Source organism: Sceloporus occidentalis, unplaced genomic scaffold (assembly GCF_023333645.1).
Source record: "Sceloporus occidentalis isolate IW3139 unplaced genomic scaffold, rSceOcc1.0.p SCAF_34, whole genome shotgun sequence".
Lineage (NCBI taxonomy): Eukaryota > Metazoa > Chordata > Lepidosauria > Squamata > Phrynosomatidae > Sceloporus > Sceloporus occidentalis.
In genome coordinates this window covers 3,436,304-3,458,578 of record NW_028317014.1, presented here as the reverse complement: position 1 = coordinate 3,458,578, position 22,275 = coordinate 3,436,304, and the positions used below count along the sequence as shown (strand labels likewise).

General features: G+C 40.0%; 1 protein-coding gene across 1 annotated transcript; it reads right to left on the bottom strand.

Moving 5' to 3' along the window:
* Positions 1-1,819: 1,819 nt before the first annotated feature.
* Positions 1,820-3,781, bottom strand: LOC149298139 (transcriptional regulator Kaiso-like). The gene has a single exon (XM_089487802.1). The coding sequence runs from the start codon at positions 3,779-3,781 to the stop codon at positions 1,820-1,822; it is 1,962 nt and encodes a 653-aa protein (XP_089343928.1).
* Positions 3,782-22,275: the final 18,494 nt, after the last annotated feature.

The window sequence follows — 22,275 nt, the reverse complement described above, 5'->3', positions numbered from 1 at the left end:
TTTTAATTATTAACGTGTAATAAGTGCGACAGCCAAAAATGTAGACACTGCAAGAAAGGCCATGTCACTTACCAGAACAATGCTTTGCAAGTTTAGTCCAGCAATAGTTAAAGATTCACAAATTCAGGACTGTATCAGTTGACTGTGTGTTGGGGGGGGGGGGGGATTAATGCTTAGAACATATTTCTGTCCTAGCAATAGTTAACATGTGTTTAGTAAGTACAGTGCCAAACTACAGTCGCATATGAATTGATGTATGAGATGTATAAAAGAACGTGTGACTGAGAAGGATTTTCTTTACCTTTCCAGCTAATAAATCCTCTGGGGCTAGACACTTGGTTTTGCTTGTTTACTATTGTCAATTCCTCAACGTAGTATAATTTAGGCAAAAACAGGCCCCGTAACCGAACAAAACCAATCTCTCCGTCGATTTATTCCATTGATATTAGGTCCACAGTATTCCTGTCCTCCCATGCCTTTTTATTTAAGATATGTTGCTTATCTGTCTAATTAAAAACTATTACATAAAGACAACAATATTCTCTATTTGTGGGTCTTTTGTGGATCCATGTACAAGAAGCCAGTATCAACACATACTAATAACACAGCCTTAAATATGTTGTCTCAATTGTCTTTAAATGAAGGTACAGGGAAAAAATTCCATTCTAATTAACCTATGTTACTAAGCATAACGACCTCCATGATTCTACTTACATTGTAGCCATCATTTACGTTGAGTTACTATAAGGAATGCTGAGCTACTTAGAGTTTTAAGAGCCTGGGATATCTAACCGCTACCAATGTGCAATGGGGTGGAGATGCAAAAGATAAAGGGGGAAAAAATCCCTAGAACCCCCCATCTATATTAAAAAAAGTCATTAAGAAAATGTCTTTAGTAATACTGTAGATTTCTCAGTAGTAGCTACAGAAATATCAGCAGGCGTCACTTTTCACTGATTTTTTAAGGGTATTGTGAACTTTGCCAGCCATCATATTTAACCAGAAGAGTTTTGGTAAGTTAATGTCATGGACTGCTTAATTACACACGTTCATCATTAAAATTACACACAGAAAAGGAAACTTTTCAAAGTCATTATCATCATAAAGTGTGGGCGCACAATTAGCTCATACGTATGGCACCCTTCAGATTTCCAATGATATTAGAACGTGTAAACACATCGAAAATATTAACCGGTATCATTCATGGTTATACTCTGTTTTAGGAGTTGGGACCCGCTTTCTTACCTATAAAATACTGGAAGACCTCCGATACCGGACCTCTGCAGTATAACAAATAATTGTAATTTGCTGTTCTACAAACTGTGTGATAGAAATCAGACCGTGGTGTAAATTGTTTTACAATTCTACACGTTACCAAGATTTTTGAAATAGATGTCCAATGACAAACCAATGTTGGCTATAAAGTGCGAGCATACAGTATCTCCAATCCATAAATATAGGAAAGAGCCTATTGTTACAAGCTAAAGCATACCGAAGGATGTGCGCTCAATCTGTAAAAAGGCTTGTGTCTTCTTTAAAATAAAAAAAGGGACAAAGATCTAAACCCAACTGCACCAGTCCTCCTCGAAAATCCTGCTCCTCCGGACGTTCAAGTAAATAGTAATACGATTCCCTACTTTCAGGGTGCTGCTATAAACTATGCATATTAGGATGCCCCCTCCCAAAAAAAACCCACAAAAATTCTACTGATACTTATTAGGATGCAGTAATGGTATGCTTTAAAACAACAAATCTGAAAGCAGGTCACCTGAAAGTTTCCTATGGTCTTATTGTACACTATTTAAGCTTGCCCAAACCTTCAGTAAGATTCTGGTATTACAAATTCAAATTCAGTACTGCCGTCAGATGCATTTGGCTTAAACATGTTCTCATTGCTCTGCTGAAGAAATATATCGTCCCAGTTAACTGGCTTTGGTGAAGAGTTAGTGTTGTTCTCTTCAGATGCTGGTTCGGGTTTGTCTGGGTCGATATCATACACAATTCCACCATCATTGATTACGGGGCTATTTTGTGAAGGATCTCCTATGCATCCATATTGCCTGATCTGCAATGTCTTACATGGATTGAGCCGATAAAGCTTTGGATCTCCAGAAGGGTCCAGATTGTGAGCAGATCTAATATGTGAAGCCATAACCTGATAGTTTATAAAAGAACTTCCACAAGTCAAGCACTGGTATCTTCTCTCCCCAGTATGATGAATCTCGTGTTTTGTGCGATACTCTGCAAGAGGGAACACTCGCTCACAATAGCGACAAGGGTATTTTTTCTCCCAGGAATGGACATTAAAATGCCGTCGTAAGCTGGTCAGACATACATAGGATCGCTTGCACACAATACAAATGTAATACACTCTACCATCCACTATAAGCTCGTAGTGATCATCGTGTTTCAGTTTCATTCGTTTTCGATTTGGGAATCCATCATCATCATCATCTTCAAGTTTGGATAATCCTTCTTCAGGATCGTCCTTAATAGGAATCACAATGTCATAAGTATCCTCCCCTATATTTGCATATACCTTACATCCTGTGGATAATCCTTCAATTTCAGGGGGCGTATCTAAAGTTATTATTTTTTTACCATCCAGAATATGTCTCGGCTCAGATTCTCTGTGAGAGTCCTTGTTACTTCCGGTGACGACATCTGAAATTTTTATTTTGAATTCACCAGGCTTTGAAGAGGATTCTTGTGTGAAGGTCACAACATGTTTCTTTTGCACTCCAGAGCCATCAAAGGACATGTTTTTCTGTGTGGCAGAAGACACAGGACTAACGATGCCATTGCCATCAAGAGTTTCTTCTGTTTTAGGCAGGATCTTAACACTTTGTTGTGGCTTTGGAACAGCTGAGCTGGCAGAGGTTGTTGCAGTAGGAGAAGAGTTAAGGGGAGCCTGGTTTGGATCAGCTGTACCGGACTGAGATCCACTGGATGGCTGCGGACTTGAAGTTGTATTACCAGAGGCAGCAGGCTTTTGAGGTGTCCCTGTGGGTGTAATAATGATCTGGTTTACAGGTTTAGTGTTCTGTATTAATTGTGCTTGATCAGATGATGGTGTTTTTGAATCTTGGGACTGGTCACTAGATGGAGATGCTATACTCTGTGCAGCTTCTTTTTTCTCAAGAGCTGCCTGCTTAGCACTCACTATCTCTGAGCAAAAGATCACATCATCATCTGAATCTTCATCTTCAGATACGTTTTTCTTCTCCTTATACTCATCTCCAGATAAAGAAAATGCTTCTGAAATTATAGGCATGTCACCACCATCTACACCTTGATTTGCCAGTGAGCTTCTTGATGAGCTACCTCCGTTTTTTTTCGGTTCACACAACTTTCCATCGGCATCAGACTGTGTATCGGCGCTGCCATCTTTAACTCCGTCAGTCATGCTTTTAACATGTGACAGTGTGAGCCCAAGCTCCGCAATAAATGGGACTCCCAGTAGCTTTCCGGATTTAATCAGCTCCTCCAACATATCGCACTTTACGCGAACAATTTTTGCACTGTAAATATAGTTAAGGATTTCTGCAAATATGTCCGCCCTGACAAAATTTAGTTCAACGACCTGACCAGCAACACAGAAAAGCTGGTGGAAATAAGTGCTACAGGCAGAAAGTATATTTTTATGAGCTCTAAATTTCCGATCTTCAACAATGACAGTTACATCGCAGAAGAGTCCCTGCATACGTTGGTCATTTAAAGTTTCGAGCAGGCTACCGGAGTATTGGGTATCTGTTGCCGTAATCACTTTTTTCCCCTCCATGCCTGCAAGTAAACAAAGAACACCATTTCAGTCTACATGAAATAATGGTACCGGCAACGTCAGCTGATCAGAAACTGATAGAAAAGCTGCAATCTAAACTGTATCGTAAGTAACAATTCATTAATAGAAACATAGAAAGCGACGGTAGATAAGAAGCATTCGGCCCTTCCAGTCTGCCCAACAACGTGGCAGTTATGATTTGATTAAAAGGAAAGAAACACTTGTTTGATAGATATAGGGGAGGCACACTTGTATTTTTGTAACACTGGTGCCCATGCCAGCATTGTATTAGTTGTGGTTTCTGGTTGACCAACCTAGAACCGATATACAATAACGACTCTTTATATGCCCCCTTTCCTCAAAAAGCTAGAACAGTATTATTATTAGTTGTCATGTATAAGTTCTCCGTGTTAAATTATTATAGTCATTTTGCTTTTTACATTTATTGGTAAAGGGAAAAAAAAAATAAAAAAAAATTGTGAAATCCACCCCGATTGCATTTTAAACCTTTGAATGGACCTCCAGAGCATCTCTCCCTTTTTCCTTGTTTTATAGTCAGAGCGCAACCTAATACATTACATGAGCTGTAAAGTCAAACATTGTTTTTCATATTAACTTTACCAACAAATGGTAGACTGGTACCGTAGATGATGTAGGGTTACGGCACCTTTTTATACCTGGGTGAATATTCATTGGTTCATTAAGATTTATTCTCTATGCATGCCAATCTAATAATAAATGGAATGAAAATGGGAGATTTAGATATAAAGTATATACATATATATTATAATCATTTTTAATAAACACAACCAAGACATCAAATATAACTTGACAAATTAGATCACTTATTTCTGCGGTATAAACACTTGCGGGTTAACCCCTCAATGATGTTCTCAGGACCACGAGGTCTGTAGCCCCCAAGGTGTCCTTTTAATCACTATATACCTGCATGCTGACACGCTGATGTACCAATAGATCGGTTGCAAGCGCACATGGGCTTTTATTTTGCCTTGGTTGGCACCGTATGGGTTAAAAATGTACTACCGTATTTGCTCGATTATAAGACGACCCCCCAAATCTGAATATTAATTTAGGAAAAAAAAAAAAAAAAAGAAAAAGCCTGAATATAAGACGACCCTATAGGAAAAAAGTTTTACCAGTAAATGTTAATTCATCTAAACTATTTTTTTTTTTTTAATAAAAGCTATGATTGAGAAAAATATTTTGGTTTTATTTCCTTCTATTTTCCAACCTGCCCCCCAGTTATGCACATCTGCCCCAGAAATGCCTTATACCCCCTATATGCCACTGTGCCCCATGATATGCCTTTTGACCCCCTATGTGCCACTCTGCCTCCAGAAATGCCTTATACCCCTATATACCACTCTGGCATTTAGAGGGTTAAAAGGCATATTATGGGGAAGAGTGGCATATAGGGAGGTTTAAGGCATTCAGGAGGCAGAGTGGCATTAAGGGGGTTAAAAGGCATTTCACAGAGCAGTCTGCCTCCAGAAATGCCTTATGCCCCCCATTTAACACTAACCCGCCCCCCCCCCAAAACTTACCGGTGCTTCTGACTTCCCTGTCATGTAGCCGGGGCAGCGTGTAGATCCCACGCACTTACGCTGCAGCCGGAAGGAGGCGTGGCTAGAAGCGGGGGTTGGCTGCGTCCTTCGCACAGACCTTCCCCGACTGTCAGAGATCAGAGTTCCCCGCAAAGGTGCGGCACGGGGAACTCTGATCTCTGACAGCCAGGAAGGTCTGCGCGATGGACGCAGACAACCCCCGCTGCTAGCCACGCCTCCTTCCTGCTGCAGCGGAAGTTGTCTACGCGAATCGCGTAGACATCTACACGCTGCCCCAGCTACACACCGGGGACTCAGAAGTACCGGTAAGTGGGGCGGGGGACAGGAGGATCCCGGTCCCCTGCAGCTGCAGGGGATCCGGATCTTAGTCGTCTCATAGTCAGACCTATTTGAGGTCTGATTATAAGACGACCTCGATTATAAGACGAGTGGTATTTTTCAGAGCATTTGCTCTAATAATAATCGAGCAAATATGGTATTACCCTAACTTCCCTGAATGCAACACTTCTGATTTTATTTCTGCATTTAGTTGTAAATGCCTCCTAGAAACAGTCACATAAGTTTTTTTTTTTTTAAGGAAACGCTTGCCGCGTGACATGAAAACAGGTACTTATAGGCCGTTACCCCAGGAACTGAAATGATACAACAAGTTATGGTCAATTTTCATTGCGTATTAAAGCGCTCAACGAATGTTTTGTCGAACTGGAAAAGCCCCTTTAATTACAGGCAAACGGCAAAGCGCATGCAAACAGATGTACAGAATTCCCCGGCAGCACAACCGCCAGGTCAAGATTAGTGGGAACACTGTAAACCTCATGTGAATAAAGCATTACGAGACGGATACGCCACGGAAACGAGTTCTCAAGCTATTCACTAAAACAGCTGATTGCTGCGGGAAAGTTGCTGCTTTTGCTGGCAGACTTCATGACGGACCACCGCTGGCAAGTTCCTCCGACCCGCTTAATGCTTAAAACCGAGATTAAAGAGTTTCGACACAGCCATGTTAGACTAAACTTTCCATACCAAAGCAGTGGATTTCAGTTCATTTACTAAGTGGATGTAAAGCATCCCCTTACATCGCAATCTTAGCATAAGGTTCTCACCTCCTGGCGTGTCTCTATGTGTTAATGTATATTTGTTACGTATATGTGTTAACTGCGCCATTAAAATTGCACAGCGCTGCATAATTCGTTGGCGCTTAATAAATAAAAGCTAATAATAAGGTATATGTATTTTCTTTTTCAGAGTTCGGTTGTAAATTCAATCAGATTTCAAGCTACTTGCAACTCGGTTCATTATATTCCAATAACGGCCAATTATACCGATTCCCAAAGTGCACTAAAACAGTTAGCGTGGCGTTTCGGGGAGAAGGCGTGTAATATTTACGAGCCGGCATCTGACCGGCTTTCTGCTCACTTTGTGTCTTTCTCAATCACCTTTATCTGTTACCATACTCTTAGGCTTGCCTAGAAACATGTAAATGTGTATATATATATATATATATATATATATATATAGTGAGATTGACGTCATGCTGGGGTCCTTTATGGTGACTTGTGATGGGTAGTGGTGAGGAATACATCTATAAGACACACCAAAAGAATAAAACTGGCTTAGCACAGAATGATTATCAGCTATTATGACGGTAATATACAGACGCCTGTTTATTTTTTCTTTGTAAATCTGGTTTTAGTTATTGGTCCACGTTTATAAGCTCAGGTTGCAGAAGAATGTATTTCTACAAACAGGTGGAAATCAGTTAAGGCCACCCGGGTGTGATATTAGTCTCATTATTTATTTAGCGCTTCTTACAATACATACATTCAAAGGGTATAATAAATAAAGCTTAGCTTACTAGGCATTAACGGCAGCCATGCAGCTCTGTGGAGATCCAATGACTAGCTAACTAGTCAACTATACGCTGTCATAGCCTTACGCCTCGTAATTAAAAGAACAGACACTGAGACAACATTTCAGTAACTGCTTTGAGCATAATGTCAACCCTCATATACATATAATCAGAACTATACAGTCAGGCATTACGTATCATACAGCACTATGGAATATGACAGCGATATATCAATCAAATTAAAAAGTTGGCTGCGTCAGGCTGAGAATGCCGGATCAAAAGGGAAATATGTCAATATTATCAGCATGAAGCATTTCAAAGGAAGACTATGTGTTTGTGGGTGAATGGATACTGATGAAGAAAAACTAGATAATGAAGCCCCCAGTACCACAGACACATGGGACGGGATGAGATGTGGTATCCACACTACCGTAAACAAGTGTCGCCTGCCATGGGTTCTGTATCATTTTGCAACAATGCACGGAATGTACTCACAACCAAACTTTTTAAACCTAAATGGCTAATCTTGGTAAAATGCCAATGAAGTCGATTCAAGGACATAAAGTAAAGTTGCCTTTAGGGCGATATGCTGGTTATCAATTATATTCATCTGTTTTGCTGTTAATTTACCTTTAAAAGCCATTGCTGAGCTCTTGCATGTGAAAACAATGAGATGACACACACTGTTACTCAGTTACCCAAATCTGTCTTATTAAAGAGTTGATGGCTAATGGTGTCAAAGTAATTGCAGAGAAAAGAAAAAATGATTATTAGAAATAAAGAACACTGGGAAGCTGGCGAGACAAAAAGTACACAATCTCACATCATAGTTTGGCATATGCATAAAATCCCCACTTAAGCAGGAAAAAAACCCACAAGAAGAAAAAAAAGGTAATGTTTCATCAATGGATGAAACATTTGGATCTGTCCAGCATATTAATGCTGAACAAAAAAGAACCCAGGGCCCACCCAACTCCTTAAGTCAGAAAAGACTTCATTGTGCTGTCTCTTTGGCACATGCAGCCTATCACCTCCTCCTCAAAATGCCTAAGGAGCCAGCACTGCAGAGGCTTTTACTGCAATCAGATCCCAAATCTGTGAACTCAGCCAATTATTCTTCCAACGCCCAGGTCTACACGCACCATTCGTCTCTCTAAAGACTTTGTTATGATGCCTCATGTCCAGATGCTATACGGCATCGCATCAGCACCATCTCATTACATTGACTTGGAATCGCTCCGCTGCAGATTCCCAACCAATGCTTTCAATGAAAAGTATTACTGACATTTCACAAACTCCACTCATCACAAAAGACACGTGATCTGCATAAGGTGTGTAATAATCGCAGAGCCCACTCATCTCATTGCCCTACTCTTGCCATCCCACCGAGGCCTAGAGGGAGCAACCGAGCCAAGAGCCACATAGAAAGGCCTCTCCTACGCTGCAAACAATAACAGCCAGGGTTCATGGCCTGAGCACACCGTCTAGCGAGCATCAGTTTCCCTGACATGGATATTTAAAGATGGCGGAAGCAGGGGGGATCACAAAAGGAGAATGAACCGGGCTTCCTGGTTGCGCTGACGCGTACAGGCCCGGGGCAAGCTACCTGGCGTAGCAACCTTTCCTGGGGGAGGTAAAGGCCCTGTCCCAGATGAAGCAGGAGTTAAGCACACCCAAATAAACACCGCGTTGAGTATATGCAATTTACCTGGTGTCCCCGGGGCCACCCGGTGCCTCGGCTTCCGCAGACAACGAATGAAGCTGCGAACACTAGATCCTCCTGCAAACGCCGCTTGCCGCATGTAATAGCAGACAGCAAACAGCAGAGGGCCACCCACTCCGCCCGAGGAGTTCCACGAACATTTCGGATACGATCGTCAGTTTCCGCACGAAAGCGGGTCGACACCAAACAACGCGAGACGCTGCCTTCGGGAACGCCCATTTTCGCTTCCAAAACTGCATGGTCCACCTTTGCAACAAACTTTATTGTCAATTGTCAAAAAACAAGTTTCACCGTTTGAAGTAGTTACGTCAGAACGGAGGTTAACCGGTTAAACGAGTATTTTGTTTGAAAGCGTATTATGTGGAAGAACGGAATTTATAAAGAAGCTCGTGAAAGATTAACGTGCTTCCTTTGTTATACAGTGGATTCCCATAATGCAATACGTTCCCAAAGACCATAGAAAGGGAGAAATGGAGTGAGCGTCCCTTGATGCATTGAGATGTATTCTATTGGCTGCCGTGCTTCTTATAAATGGCTGATGGTTGCTGCGCAACTGTATTGAGTGACATTTCTTACACAAATAGCGCTGCATTATGTAAGTGGAAATGTGTCTTAAAAGAATTGAAACCACAACTACCTTATAACAAACAACCAGCACTATGAACTGTATTTTAAAAAAATATATATATGGAGAGTTATAAGTGGAGCATAACATTGTGTCAAAGAATTTTCTGAATATAAATATTTGTTGTATTTTATATTTTGCATGCTGAGTTTGTGTGTTGTATACGTTGGCTTCTGCTGCACTTAATTTAATAATCACTCATAGTTCCTTTTATTCTATAAATTTCTTTTTTTCAGGATTTCCAGTACAAACTAGTACCCGGTGTATAGGAAGCAGCAATGCGCTTACCGAGCCAACAGAATTTCATAGAGAAAAGCCTTGGTTAATCATTCAGGGTTGCATTGAAATACAGTTGCCTGATTTATCTGGAAAATGAAATTTGGTTCAGGTCAAGATTCCATATCTCACATAGACAACGTATAGAAAATACCATGAGTATTAGCGAACCAAGGTGTTATATCTCACATAGATGAATACCCAACGTATAGAAAATACCATCAGTATTACCGAGCCAAGGTGTTATATCTCACATAGATGAATACCCAACGTATAGAAAATACCATCAGTATTACCGAGCCAAGGTGTTATATCTCACATAGATGAATACCCAACGTATAGAAAATACCATCAGTATTAACGAGCCAAGGTGTTTTATCTCACATAGATGAATACTCATTCCTGCGCCAAACCCTGAATATGGAAGTGGGAGTGCGGCCTATATTAGGCCAAATACGGTATATGTATTGTATTAAGTGCGTAAATTGTATATAAATCGTATATAAATAAAAGATAATAATAGGAAGGTTAACAAATAAGAAGCTAAATTTGGTGTGTGAATTAGAAGACTGCTGAATGAGAAGTTGATTTGAGCCATTGGTTTATCACTAAGAGTTTCTGTGTAATTGAACTGTGGTGCCAAGGTGTGGTGGCAGTCAGTAACCCAGTAATCGTAATTGTGCTTTCTAATCAACAATAAACTACCTCAGGTACTTCAAGCCTGGATGCTTAAGGAATCTAGCGTATGTGCTCGTCATTGAAATGAAGTGGCAAAAAGTCTATTTCTCTCTCCCCCGTTTCTCCCATTCTCTTTTCCCTTCTTCTCATTCTCCCCTAGATCCATTTTAACACCTTTACACAAGAGAAAAGTATAGTTAAAATGATACCATTTATTGGCTAACTCACAATTAAACTCTCAGTTAGCCAATAAATGATACCATTTATTAGCTGAGAGTTTAATTGTGAGCTTTCGAGACCAAGTTGTTAGGTCCCTTCCTCAGGCATTAATGAAGCCAACACAGACTTTTCTAAATACAAAAGCACAATTCACACGTTATCAAAAACTTTAAATAAACACAGAGGTATGGGGGAATTTGCTCAGCAGTAAATTAGCAGGACTAGCAGAGATCTAATAGATTATTATTATTTATCTTTATATATCTTTTATTTATATAGCGCCAACAATCTACTCAGAGCTTCATAGAATACATATATTCAAGGGGTATGACAAGACTAACCGATACATTAGGTGGATAGAGCCCTGCTCGCAAACTCACTTGCCCCTTTTCCCACAACCCAGCTAAATGTTGGATCGTGGAGGAAAAAATGCAGTTTTGTGGTATGGATGCAAATTTTGTATTAAGTAAGTACTTTATTTTTATTTATGCATGGAAAAATGCATTTTAAGTTACTCACAACATTTTTTACTCTGTATTCTATAGTAGGACTTTATACTGTCCCTTTAACAAATTGAAGATACCACCAGACACATTTCTATGTAGTGTAGACATCATATTGTTGTACAGTAACATGGCCTCGCCACCTATGTACTGTAAATCTGAAAAAAAGATATTTGCTATGTCTTTCATCAACCCCTTCATGACAGTCCAGGCACATCATGCACTAACATCCAGTTAGTGACAATTGATGTGGCAGCACCGCCATGGCCTTAAACCGGTGCAGAAAGCGAACGTTGTTGCTGTAATGAGAGTTTAGGAGGCAATCATAACCGTCACTGCGAGTGATTTTACCACAAACAAGATGGTGGCGTGTCCTTTAAAAAAATAAAGTTGAAAAAGGTTCACAGAGGGTCTCTCCAGACCCTGCTGAGAACTCTGGCTCCCCTTGCAGGTTGAGTGGAACCCAGCTTTCTACTCACAATGTGAGTAGTAAAATACATGTAAAAAAATAAATATATAAATATTAATAAATATATATATATATTATGTGCAATTCCTAAAATTAGTTCTTTATGTTCAAATAATTCTCACATGGAAAGAGTTAAGATACTTTCATGCCCATGGGGTGTCTATTTTAAAAAAAATCTATGATTTGATGGGGTGAATTGAATTGGCCGGGTTCAAATTTCCCAATTAACACAGGGCGAAATTAGACATGTGGTCATCCTTCCAATTTGAAAAATGCACACATCCGAAATGTTTTAAAAAACATATGGTTTGATGGGGTACCATCAAACCATATGTACCACTGTGGTATCACTGTACTCAGGAGATGTTGCTAAACACATATTGGAGTGTTGTGTGACAGTGACATATACCAGGAGCTGTAAATTCATGTACGAAGCAAAATGTGTGTGAAAGAAAATGCAAAAATGGCTACCACAAGTTTGACAAAGGCTGGTGGTGGAATTAGTGCATGGAAATAGTTAAAATACTAGTATTTGAAATACTCTGGGGTGTCTAGTCTTCATAAATATATGGTTTGATGGGGTAAATTGCATTGGCCAGCTTCAAAGATACTCAAAATGGCACATGGGGGAAGTATTACCAGATTTTGGGGGAAAAACGCTATTTGTGCTTATTGCCCCATAATGTGCAGAGGCCAGCCCTGGCACCCATATTGCACACATAGGATTTGCCCAGGACCCAGATTGCACACTGTCTTTCTTACTATCTCTCCCCTTTCTCCTGATCAGTTACCTTGCTGAGATCCTGTGGTGAGAGCACGAGTCTCACTGCTTCATTGCAGTGCACACAGCTTTACTGCTAATCCAGAGCCTGACCTCGGGAGGCGCACTTGCACCCAGACACAAACATCAAAAAGCTCAAACACGATAACAGACACACACATACTAACATAACCAAAGACATATGTTCACACACTAAAATACCCTCCGCTCACACTCTCACAACCATACCCAGGCACTGAAACTAACAACCCCAGACACACATGCTAACATACTCAAAGACACATGTTCACGCACTAAAATACACACATACGCTAACATACCCACACACAAAAATATAGCAGACACATCTGCACACACTGACAAACCCCCACACAAATTTACTGACACCCAGATAGACACATGTTCATACACTTGCATACCCACACACAGGGATGGACTAACATAGCCAGACGCACACTAACATACCTAGGCAGAAGCATGTTCACACACAAATATACCCAGGCAGACACACAAGCATTAGCAGGCAGATACTAACATACGTCTGCAGGCAGACTCTAAGATACAGACACACACACTAAAATACCCAGACACTAACATGCAAATGCACGAAAGCACACATACATACCCAGGCAAACACTAACATACTCGGGTAGACTCTAACATGCATACCCAGACATATTTAGGGATGGTGAGAGGGAGATCTATGGTCTCCCTGCTCCTCGAGTGGATCTACGTGGGGGCCTCCTCTGCCCACATAACGCTAACGTAGATTTGCCCTCTAGGCTGACGCCTATCTTGCCTATAGGTAGTGCTGCCCCTGGTTTTTGGTGTTTCAGGAAGTGTTTAAGGAATTGAAAGAAACATTTTTGTTCTCACTACAATTTAAACTCCTTTAAATTCGTTTTTTTTGTATTCTCCTCTTTCACCGCTAGATGGCACTGTTGGTTTACTTTTGTAATGCATTATTTGTAACCTCCCATGCTCATTTTTTCCATTCTATTTTATTTCACCCAAAGAGCAGTGACAGATATTATTTCTCACTGTACCAATTAACTGAGCCAAATGTAAAGTAAGTGTAAAAGTAAATGGAAATATCTTAATTACAGTTACAGTACTGTCATATGTGTGCAGTTTCTGCACTTGATATGTGTGACTGTATATTAAGGATTGATAAAACCTTCAGCCTATATTTCTTATTCACTGTATAACCCATTATGCTGGAGAATGTATCGACACTATGTAAATAAAAGGTAATTATTAGGGTTTGGGGGCACATAATCACAAACACCCTTTCTTGCTTACTGTATAGCAGAACATGCACACTGCAGTTACAATTTTTCAGATAGTCAGGGCTACAAATATCTCTTAAATGTATATATTAACTCTATTACCATCCACCTTGTTAATGCAATATGTTTTTATTGAGACTTTCAGAAAAAATTATTTTACATAGGTACAGAAAAAGAAAAAGTATAATCCACCTTGTTATAGTTTATTATGTGTTGTGGATTATTTAATTTTATAAGAAGAAATGTAGCAAATTGTATTTGAGCTTTTCTCAATAATGTAGGATTATCTGGAAGAGGAATACCTGGCAACAATATTAGACAAACTGCTTAGACAGTCATTCCTCTTTAACAGAACTGTTTTGTCTTCTTCCAGCCCTCCAAACAATAATACAGTTCACCCTCTCTAACCCGCCACCAAAGTGACTGACACTGACGTAACTATAGTGGTCCCGGTGCGAACTCTGCGACCCCTTCTTTCTGTCTTCTTGTACCGATTAAAGATTGTTTGCAAAGGGCCCTTCTGACCTGGACCGCATCGATCCAGATTGGAAGGGTCCTTTTTAAACTATTTTGAACTGGCAGGGGGAGACTGGAGCGTATCGGGGTCATGTGACCCCTCGGTGAAACCGAGACTGCCCGAACAGCGAGGGAGGTAGGATATATGTATATGTGTTTTTACATATATATATATATATATATATATACTGTATATATATATGTATATGGATGTGTACTTGTGCATGTGTATGTGAACATGGATGTGTACTTGTGTATGTGTCTGTGTGTGAGCAAGCACGTGTACTTCTGTGTGTGAGAGCATGGGTGTGTACGTCTGTGTGTGTGTGAGAGCATGGGTGTGTAATTGTGTAAGTGGAGTGTGTAAGATAGAGTGCATGTTAGAGAGTATGAGTAAGTGTGTTATTTGTGTAAGTGTGTTTAAATATGTTGTATGTTGGGAGGGGGCAAAGAAGGCACAGACCAGTTGTGTGGGGGCAATGATGGCACAGCCAGCTGATGAAGTTGGGGGCCGCTGGGGCAATTTTCACACCGGGGCCTGTGGTTTCTAGTTACGCCCATGGTGACTCAACACTATTCACATATGGTGAAAATAGATATCTGCATGTGTAGCTCTTCTATAAGACAGTGACCTTACATGGATTTTACGAATAGTGATACTTATTTTTAAAGGAAACTAACAAAATAAGAAAACGGGACATATTCATGGAATCCCTTGTATTCCCAAATATCCAAATAATGCATTCTTTATTGTAGTTGGTTAATAAAACACTGTCATGTTTGACTTTTGTAGTTTAGTTTTCTAGCATTATGTTTTTTGTATTAAATGGAAAAGCCCAAACCTGCCCAAAGTGTGCTCTTAAAGAACAACATAACTGCAAAGGAGAACACATACCACAAAATTATCATAAAGTAAGTCAATGTCACGGCCCCGTACGGAGCATGTCCCCCGAGTACCCGCCACTAGCGGGTACTCGATACTTACCTCCTCGGTCCTCCGACACCCACGATCCCCCGGATACAGCGGGACGACGCGGCACCGATGCCTCACGGTACCGGTGCTCGGCGGTTCGTAACAACGAACCGCCACAGAGAGAAGGACGTGCGTGGTACTGCACGCCACGCCCCCCTTCCTCTCTCATACCCCTGTGGAGACGCCGGGATGTCCATTGGACACCGGCAAGACAGGAGGCGGGGTCTTGGGAAGCGGCACATTTAAAAGCCGAGCACTGACACTCATTCAGTGCTCGGTTGTTTTAACGGTTGAGCTCCCTATTACCTTGTCCTGGATGTCTACTTACCTGATACCTGTTGCCGAACCTTGCTTGATACCTGACTACTCTCTCCTGATACCTGTTGCCGAACCTTGCTTGATACTTGACCATTCTTACCTGATACCTGTTGCCGGACCCTGCTTGATACCTGACTACTCTCTCCTGATACCTGTTGCCGAACCTCGCTTGATACTTGACCATTCTTACCTGATACCTGTTGCCGGACCCTGCTTGATACCTGATTACTCTCTCCTGATACCTGTTGCCGAACCTTGCTTGATACCTGACTACTCTCACCTGATACCTGTTGCCGGACCTTGCTTGATACCTGACTACTCTCACCTGTTACCTGGATACGCTGGACTTAATACCTGTTGCCAGACCTCGCTTGCTATCCGGCTGCTCTGGTTCTGGTACGTGTTACTGGACTTTACCTACATTCGGCTATACACTTCGCCCCTATCCCTGCATACTGGTTTCCTCACCTGACCCCAGCATAATAGTCAAATAGTTATGTGATGGTCTGCTTGTTATGTCTTTGTCAGGTGGGGGGGCGGGGCGGAGCGTAGCGCAGGTGCCACCACACAAAGTTCAGTAACGCAGTAATAAAGGGGCAAATCCAAGCGAGTAGTCGTGGTCACGGTCCAGAGGTCAAGGCAGGCAGCAGACAGCAGAATCAGGAGACAAAGCAACGGTCAAAAATCCAAGGAATCAGTATAAGGAGTAGGGAACAAGAGAGAGTACAGTATGAAGCTCAACTAAGAAGCACTGGGAGAGAGGTCTGTGGGGATTATATAGGGGCAGGAAATGAGCAGTCCGCCCCCTAGCACCTGATCCCCTCCCTTCAGATACACCTGAGTGGAGGGGGACAGGGTAGTATCCACCTCCTCCCCCTCCCTCTGGTGTTCTGACTGAGAGGGTGGTCACACCATCTGGGGCTAAGCCAAGCCCCCACCTCGTTGGGAGTGCAGCGCGTGCGATGCACGCCGTGCGCACTGACTGCGAGGTTGGGAGCACGGCCTGCCACGAGGCAGTGCCGCGGCGTCATCGGGAGATCCGCGGGCAGGAGTAGACCTCCTGCTCGACGGTTCCCGCGATGAGGGATCCTGGGACCGTGCGACCACGCCGTAAGGAGGTCGGCCGACGGGGACCACGGTCCGAGGCGACGGACCCCATGATGAGGTCCGTGGTCCCCGTCGGGTCTGACAGTCTTGTTTACCCATTATACAGCACTGCTAAATATGATGGCGCTATATAGAGATGTAAAATTTCTGGACAGATTTTTTTATAGACAAAATGGAAATTTTCAGAAAAACTGAAAAAAAAATATGCAGAGTGGAGTAGATTTACAAATTTAAAATTATTTTATTACTCGGTGAACCTAAAATGCAGTGTATCTAGAGGTATCATGCTTGAAATAAAAGTACAGCTTATTCAAAAAATAATAAACTAAATTTGCTTTTTAAAACTTTATTTTTTGTTGCAAATGGAACAACAAGGTCTGTATATGTTAAGAACATTTCAACTATACATGAAAACAGGTAACCCCCCTTTCCCTCAAATGCAACAAAATAAATGAAGAAACCATCAACACAAAAAAAAAAAAAAAAATATCCCCTGTAATCCTCCTCCATGGATTGGACGGGGAGAGCGATCACAATCGCCCAATCAGATTTGCACCTTAGCACCAATTGCAAATGAAAAAGTGAAGTAACTGGCATTAATTGTGTCAGTCGATAGTGACCTACCTAAATATATTACTATTTGCTTTGGGTAATAAGGCTCTTGTGAGCCTAACATTACTTCTTAAACCCTTTCCACAAATAAATATGTACACATTTCAAGTTGCAGTTGTTAAGACAAACATTCATATCATGCTTTGAAAAAGGGTATGACTGCATTAGACTGCACTAGTAAGTTAAATTGATTAGGCATTTTATTCACAATTAGTCACAGTTAAACATATATCTTCAATGACGTTGCTCACATCCTTGCATATATATTCCTTCTATATATCCTTTTATATTCAACATTTTTTTTCCATCAACATGCTCTTTCAGACATTTTTTTGTGCATCACTCAATATGGTAACTGCATTCCTTATTCCTACATAGTTTTATGAAATATAAAGACTTAGTCACTGAAAGAGAGTGATTCTAATTTTGAATCGTTGGAACTGTTAGAGGCTCTTTGGGTGTCTTCCGTTGCAGTCACTAGGTCATTGCTTTGTGAGCCAGTCCTGGATCTCTTTCGCCGGCCCAACAATCTCTTGCACTGCCATCGTAGCTCTTTGTTCATACAGAAAAGAATGATGGGATTGGTGAAAATGGGCAAATCAAACAAAAATTCCGATGCTGTTTCCAAGCAAATGTTCTTGTCTGCTATTAGAGGTAGGATTCCTCCTTGAATAAAAAAAAAAACATTTATTAACAATGAATTCAACACTTTGCTCTAAACAAGCTGGATCCACATTAAACAACAGATGTATACGCGGTAAAACAACTCATAAACTGCTTAATAGACTGTTCCATTGGTTGCTGTGGTAATAACAATCATTTTAAAGCTTTGTACCAGTACTTTTGAAACCTCCTTAAAGGAACAAACATACCTGTTATCAAAACCACACGGCTTCCAATACTGATGTGTGCCATATTAAGTTTGTAGAAATTGTATAATATTTGCCTATATGCTTTTTAGTTTGTAAAGAAACACATTTCTAGCAGTATATTTCCTATGTCTGTACAGCATAGAAGTTCTTTGCATCCAGAAACTTTCAGCAAAATACGTTACAAGCAAAGCATTGAATAGATGTACTGGTTTAGTTCAGGTTTACTTCTGTGTAATGTATGTATAGTTTGTGATGTTAACATGCAGACTACCAACTAATCTAAATGTTAACAAAAGATGAGCTTTACCAACGATATTATGGTGTAGATTTCTTTTAGTAAATTACGAAAAGTATCTGGTATAACAGTTATGTTTAAATATAAGATCCAATTCTTATGATGGTCTCTCTTAAATTACTACCTGATTGTAGTATGCTCTACATCAGGTTTTACTGTGCCTTTAATATTGATCTGGTCTGTGATTTTTTCGGTTAATTGACACAAGAAGCACCACTTCTCTGCTTCTCCGGGTCAACACCTGAATCCTCCGGGTCGCGGGAGTGGGGTCTTGACATGCCCCACTCCCCGCCCATTTCCCCGTTTAAATGGGGATGTTTCCTATGATGTCAGCGGAAACGCCCTCTGACATCACTGGAAATGCCCCGATATCAATGGTACCGCCGACTGGTGTCAGCAGGACCCGCCCACTGACGTGGTAGCCAGAGCTCAGAAGTTCCCAGGTATGTATATATATAATATTATACATTTAACGTTAAACAAGGAATTATATAATCTTGTAAAGCCTTTCAATAGAATTTTAGAAAATCTGAAGGAATAGTAGAAAAAAATATTAAAATATTTCGTAGTGGTAAAGTAAATGTATTACAACGTTGATATTAATTGTGTTTGTAATTGGCACATCTTAATTTTTAAGAAACATACACTGGCTAAAGTAATACTTTGATTGAAGAGATTTTAAGTAAACATTAATACGAATCGCTTCTATAATCTTAATCCCTTATCATGTCACAGTGTATTTGTGAAATTAAAGTTTTTACGCCAACAATTTATGGTGAACGCAAATGGGTTGCAAACAGACTTTGCACACCTTTAGGCATCACATAGATTAACGTTAGAATGGGGACAATAATTATAAATAAATGCTCTGTTTCTGGCATAGTGAGTTTATGTCCTGAATTGTTTGGGAAGGTGAGTTAAAATGTAATTTTGTTTTGCTATCAATGTGTCCAGGAGTAAACAAAACAATAATTCTTGTTAAGCCCTTAGTGTCCCAGATATCGTACAACATAAAAAGTTAAAAACATCTTGAGAACTTATGTGTTTACTGAACTCCGTATTAACAGCCTGTAAACTTTTAGAATAACATTTATTTCTTTGATACAAGAGCTATTTTGCGTTTCCACATTTTAGAAAACAGGGTATATCTACTAAAATAAACCTCATTTTCTGTAGCGGTCCAGCTGACAGCTAATGGTCTGCAGATGTCATCAGCTAAGACCAGGGGCTGTTGAAATGATCGCCTGTCACTGCTCCTATAGTGAGGATCGCTAATTTTCGCTCAGAAATGGTAGAGGGGATTTAATTAAGATCCCCTTTAATGAGCTAGGTACAAATTGCATCACTTATGGCAGGAGCACATTGAATGACTGTCGGTGACCGTATCGCTGTGTACAAGCAGAAAAACATCTTGTAATTTCTAAAGTACATTGTATGCTTTGCAGAAATTACAAATTGTCTAGAAAACCCACCTGGTGTGTGTGCAAGAAATGTTATGAGACAAATGGCTGAAAAGGTCTTCGCAAGCTTCTTGTTGGTATTCTGACTTCTCTGCATTATCTGAGCACTTCTGAAAATAGTGATTAAGATGTGAAGGTAAAAATATGCAATCAAAGGAAGGCCCAGCACAATCTTGAAGAGCATCCTGATTTTCATAGCCTGGTCATTTATGATGGTAAAGCAGGTTTCATATACAAAATCATAATGAGAGTCTTTCCAGCCGAGTAGATGTTCTATTACTTCTTCAGTCATGAGCACCAAGCATGGAAAAAATAGCTGGAAAACCGTGAATAATCTGTGGTCAACAATCTTATGGCCAAAAACTACAGCTATGTAGATGGAGAGTGAAATACAAGACACATAGTAAAAAGAAATAGTACTTGCTGTTTGCTTCACGTAGACCATTAGTTCACAAATTGGTGAACTGAAACGCCACTTATGATAAATTCTCCAGTCGATCATCAGAGGCCAAGAAAGTAAGTTCACAATGTTAAAAGCCGTACTACCTACGACATATGCAACAATACTGTTTTTGATACAATTCTTCTTGCTATTGAGACACATGATGACCGATATCACAATCAGGAAGTTTATAGTAAGCCCGGGTATAATTAAAACACTCCTTACCGAAGCGCAGAAAGTAAAATAAATGTCCACGTTACAATATTCTGTATTATTTTGATGCATGTTCCCAGGCTTCGTAATGTGTATGTATATTTTTCTTTATCAGCATTAGCTGTTGGGTTGTCTCTATTCCATATTGTTTCGTTGGATGACTGTAGATTATCGTCATGGGTTGATTATTTTCTCAGAAGTAAATATTTTTTCAAAAGTCATGTAAAAATGATGATGTTCTATGAAGGAAAATATCATTGAGTTTACATATCACCAAATTATATTACTGGATGTTTGATGGCTGCAGTACTTTTATACTAAACAGTTACAGGATTATGTAAACCCCAGAGATTAATTATAATGAGCTGGTGGTATAATCCTTACACACCACCTGTCATTAGACTCATTATATGGAAATATCACTGAAAATAATTGTCTAAAATTGACTTCTTTTGATCATTGTAATGCTACTGAAGATTCATTTAATCACACAAGTGTCACAAGATTCTTGATACTTGGCAAACAAGGGCATTTTATATTGACATTTCTGGAATCAGTAAATGTGACATAATAAGGATGTACCTTGTAAAGCTTTTATTAAATCCCGTCTATGAATAATATGAAAAAAAGCAATTACACTGCTTACTGTCCTGTGGAGTATGACGTCATTATCTTGTTTACATTGGTTTGAGATGTCAGTCATTATTGGTACTAATATAGCATAATAAGAAATGTTATACTAGCCATAGAAGAGCAGTGTTTTATTTGGCTCTTGGTCTGCAAGCTCATAAAACCAGAACCTGACGCTCTGACCAGGTGATAGAAGGAGACGATGAGCCTTTGGCTAGCTCATCTCTGCCTCACGTTCTTCCCTTTCTTAAAAGCTATGCTCTAGTTTCCCAGTGTTGGTAACTGGACATCTCCAAAGATCAGTTTAAGTGGATGGATCAGAGTCTCAATCTGTAAATCTGTTGCTGACTACTGTTAACCCGCCCCCCAAAAAACCCCCAAACAAAAGATATCTTCTCAGATACAATTAAACCAGGGTCTTTCTGTTGGTGTATAAAATGTAATGTATTTCAGATGTTAGATGATATGTTGTGTTTGCATAGATCGGAAGAGTTCAAACTTAACATATGTAAACTAGTCTTGTGAGTTTATTATCTCATTGAATTTCTAACATGAAACACTTAGACAAATAGCTTTTTTCTGATGCCATGACAGGTACAATGAAAGTTATAATTAAGTAAAAAGGTTGTGGGAGACTCGGCAGTGCTCCATGTTATGACTAGCTATTAAACATGTCACCCTTCCGAAATATAGAATAATTGGGATGTTTGGATGAATTGAGTCATTTTTTAATAGTGTCATAAATGAAATAAAAAAAAAAAGCTTTGATTAACAGGAAAAAAACGCTAATTAATGTGTAGTCAATGAAGATTTAAATATCATCTATTGCTGCCAGCATAATAATAATAATTAGATTAAAAATCCCAGTTAATGGTTTCAATGATCGGTAATCTCCATAGGGTATAACTCTTTATAAAATGGATGATTTGTAAGATAGTGTTCTCTATGCCAATTGTGTTTTATTATAAACCAAGAGTTTCCAATACAACAATCTATAACATCCTATGTTACCTCTAGTAAGGTTTACTCATGCCCACTCTTTGTGGAGCAACAGTTCC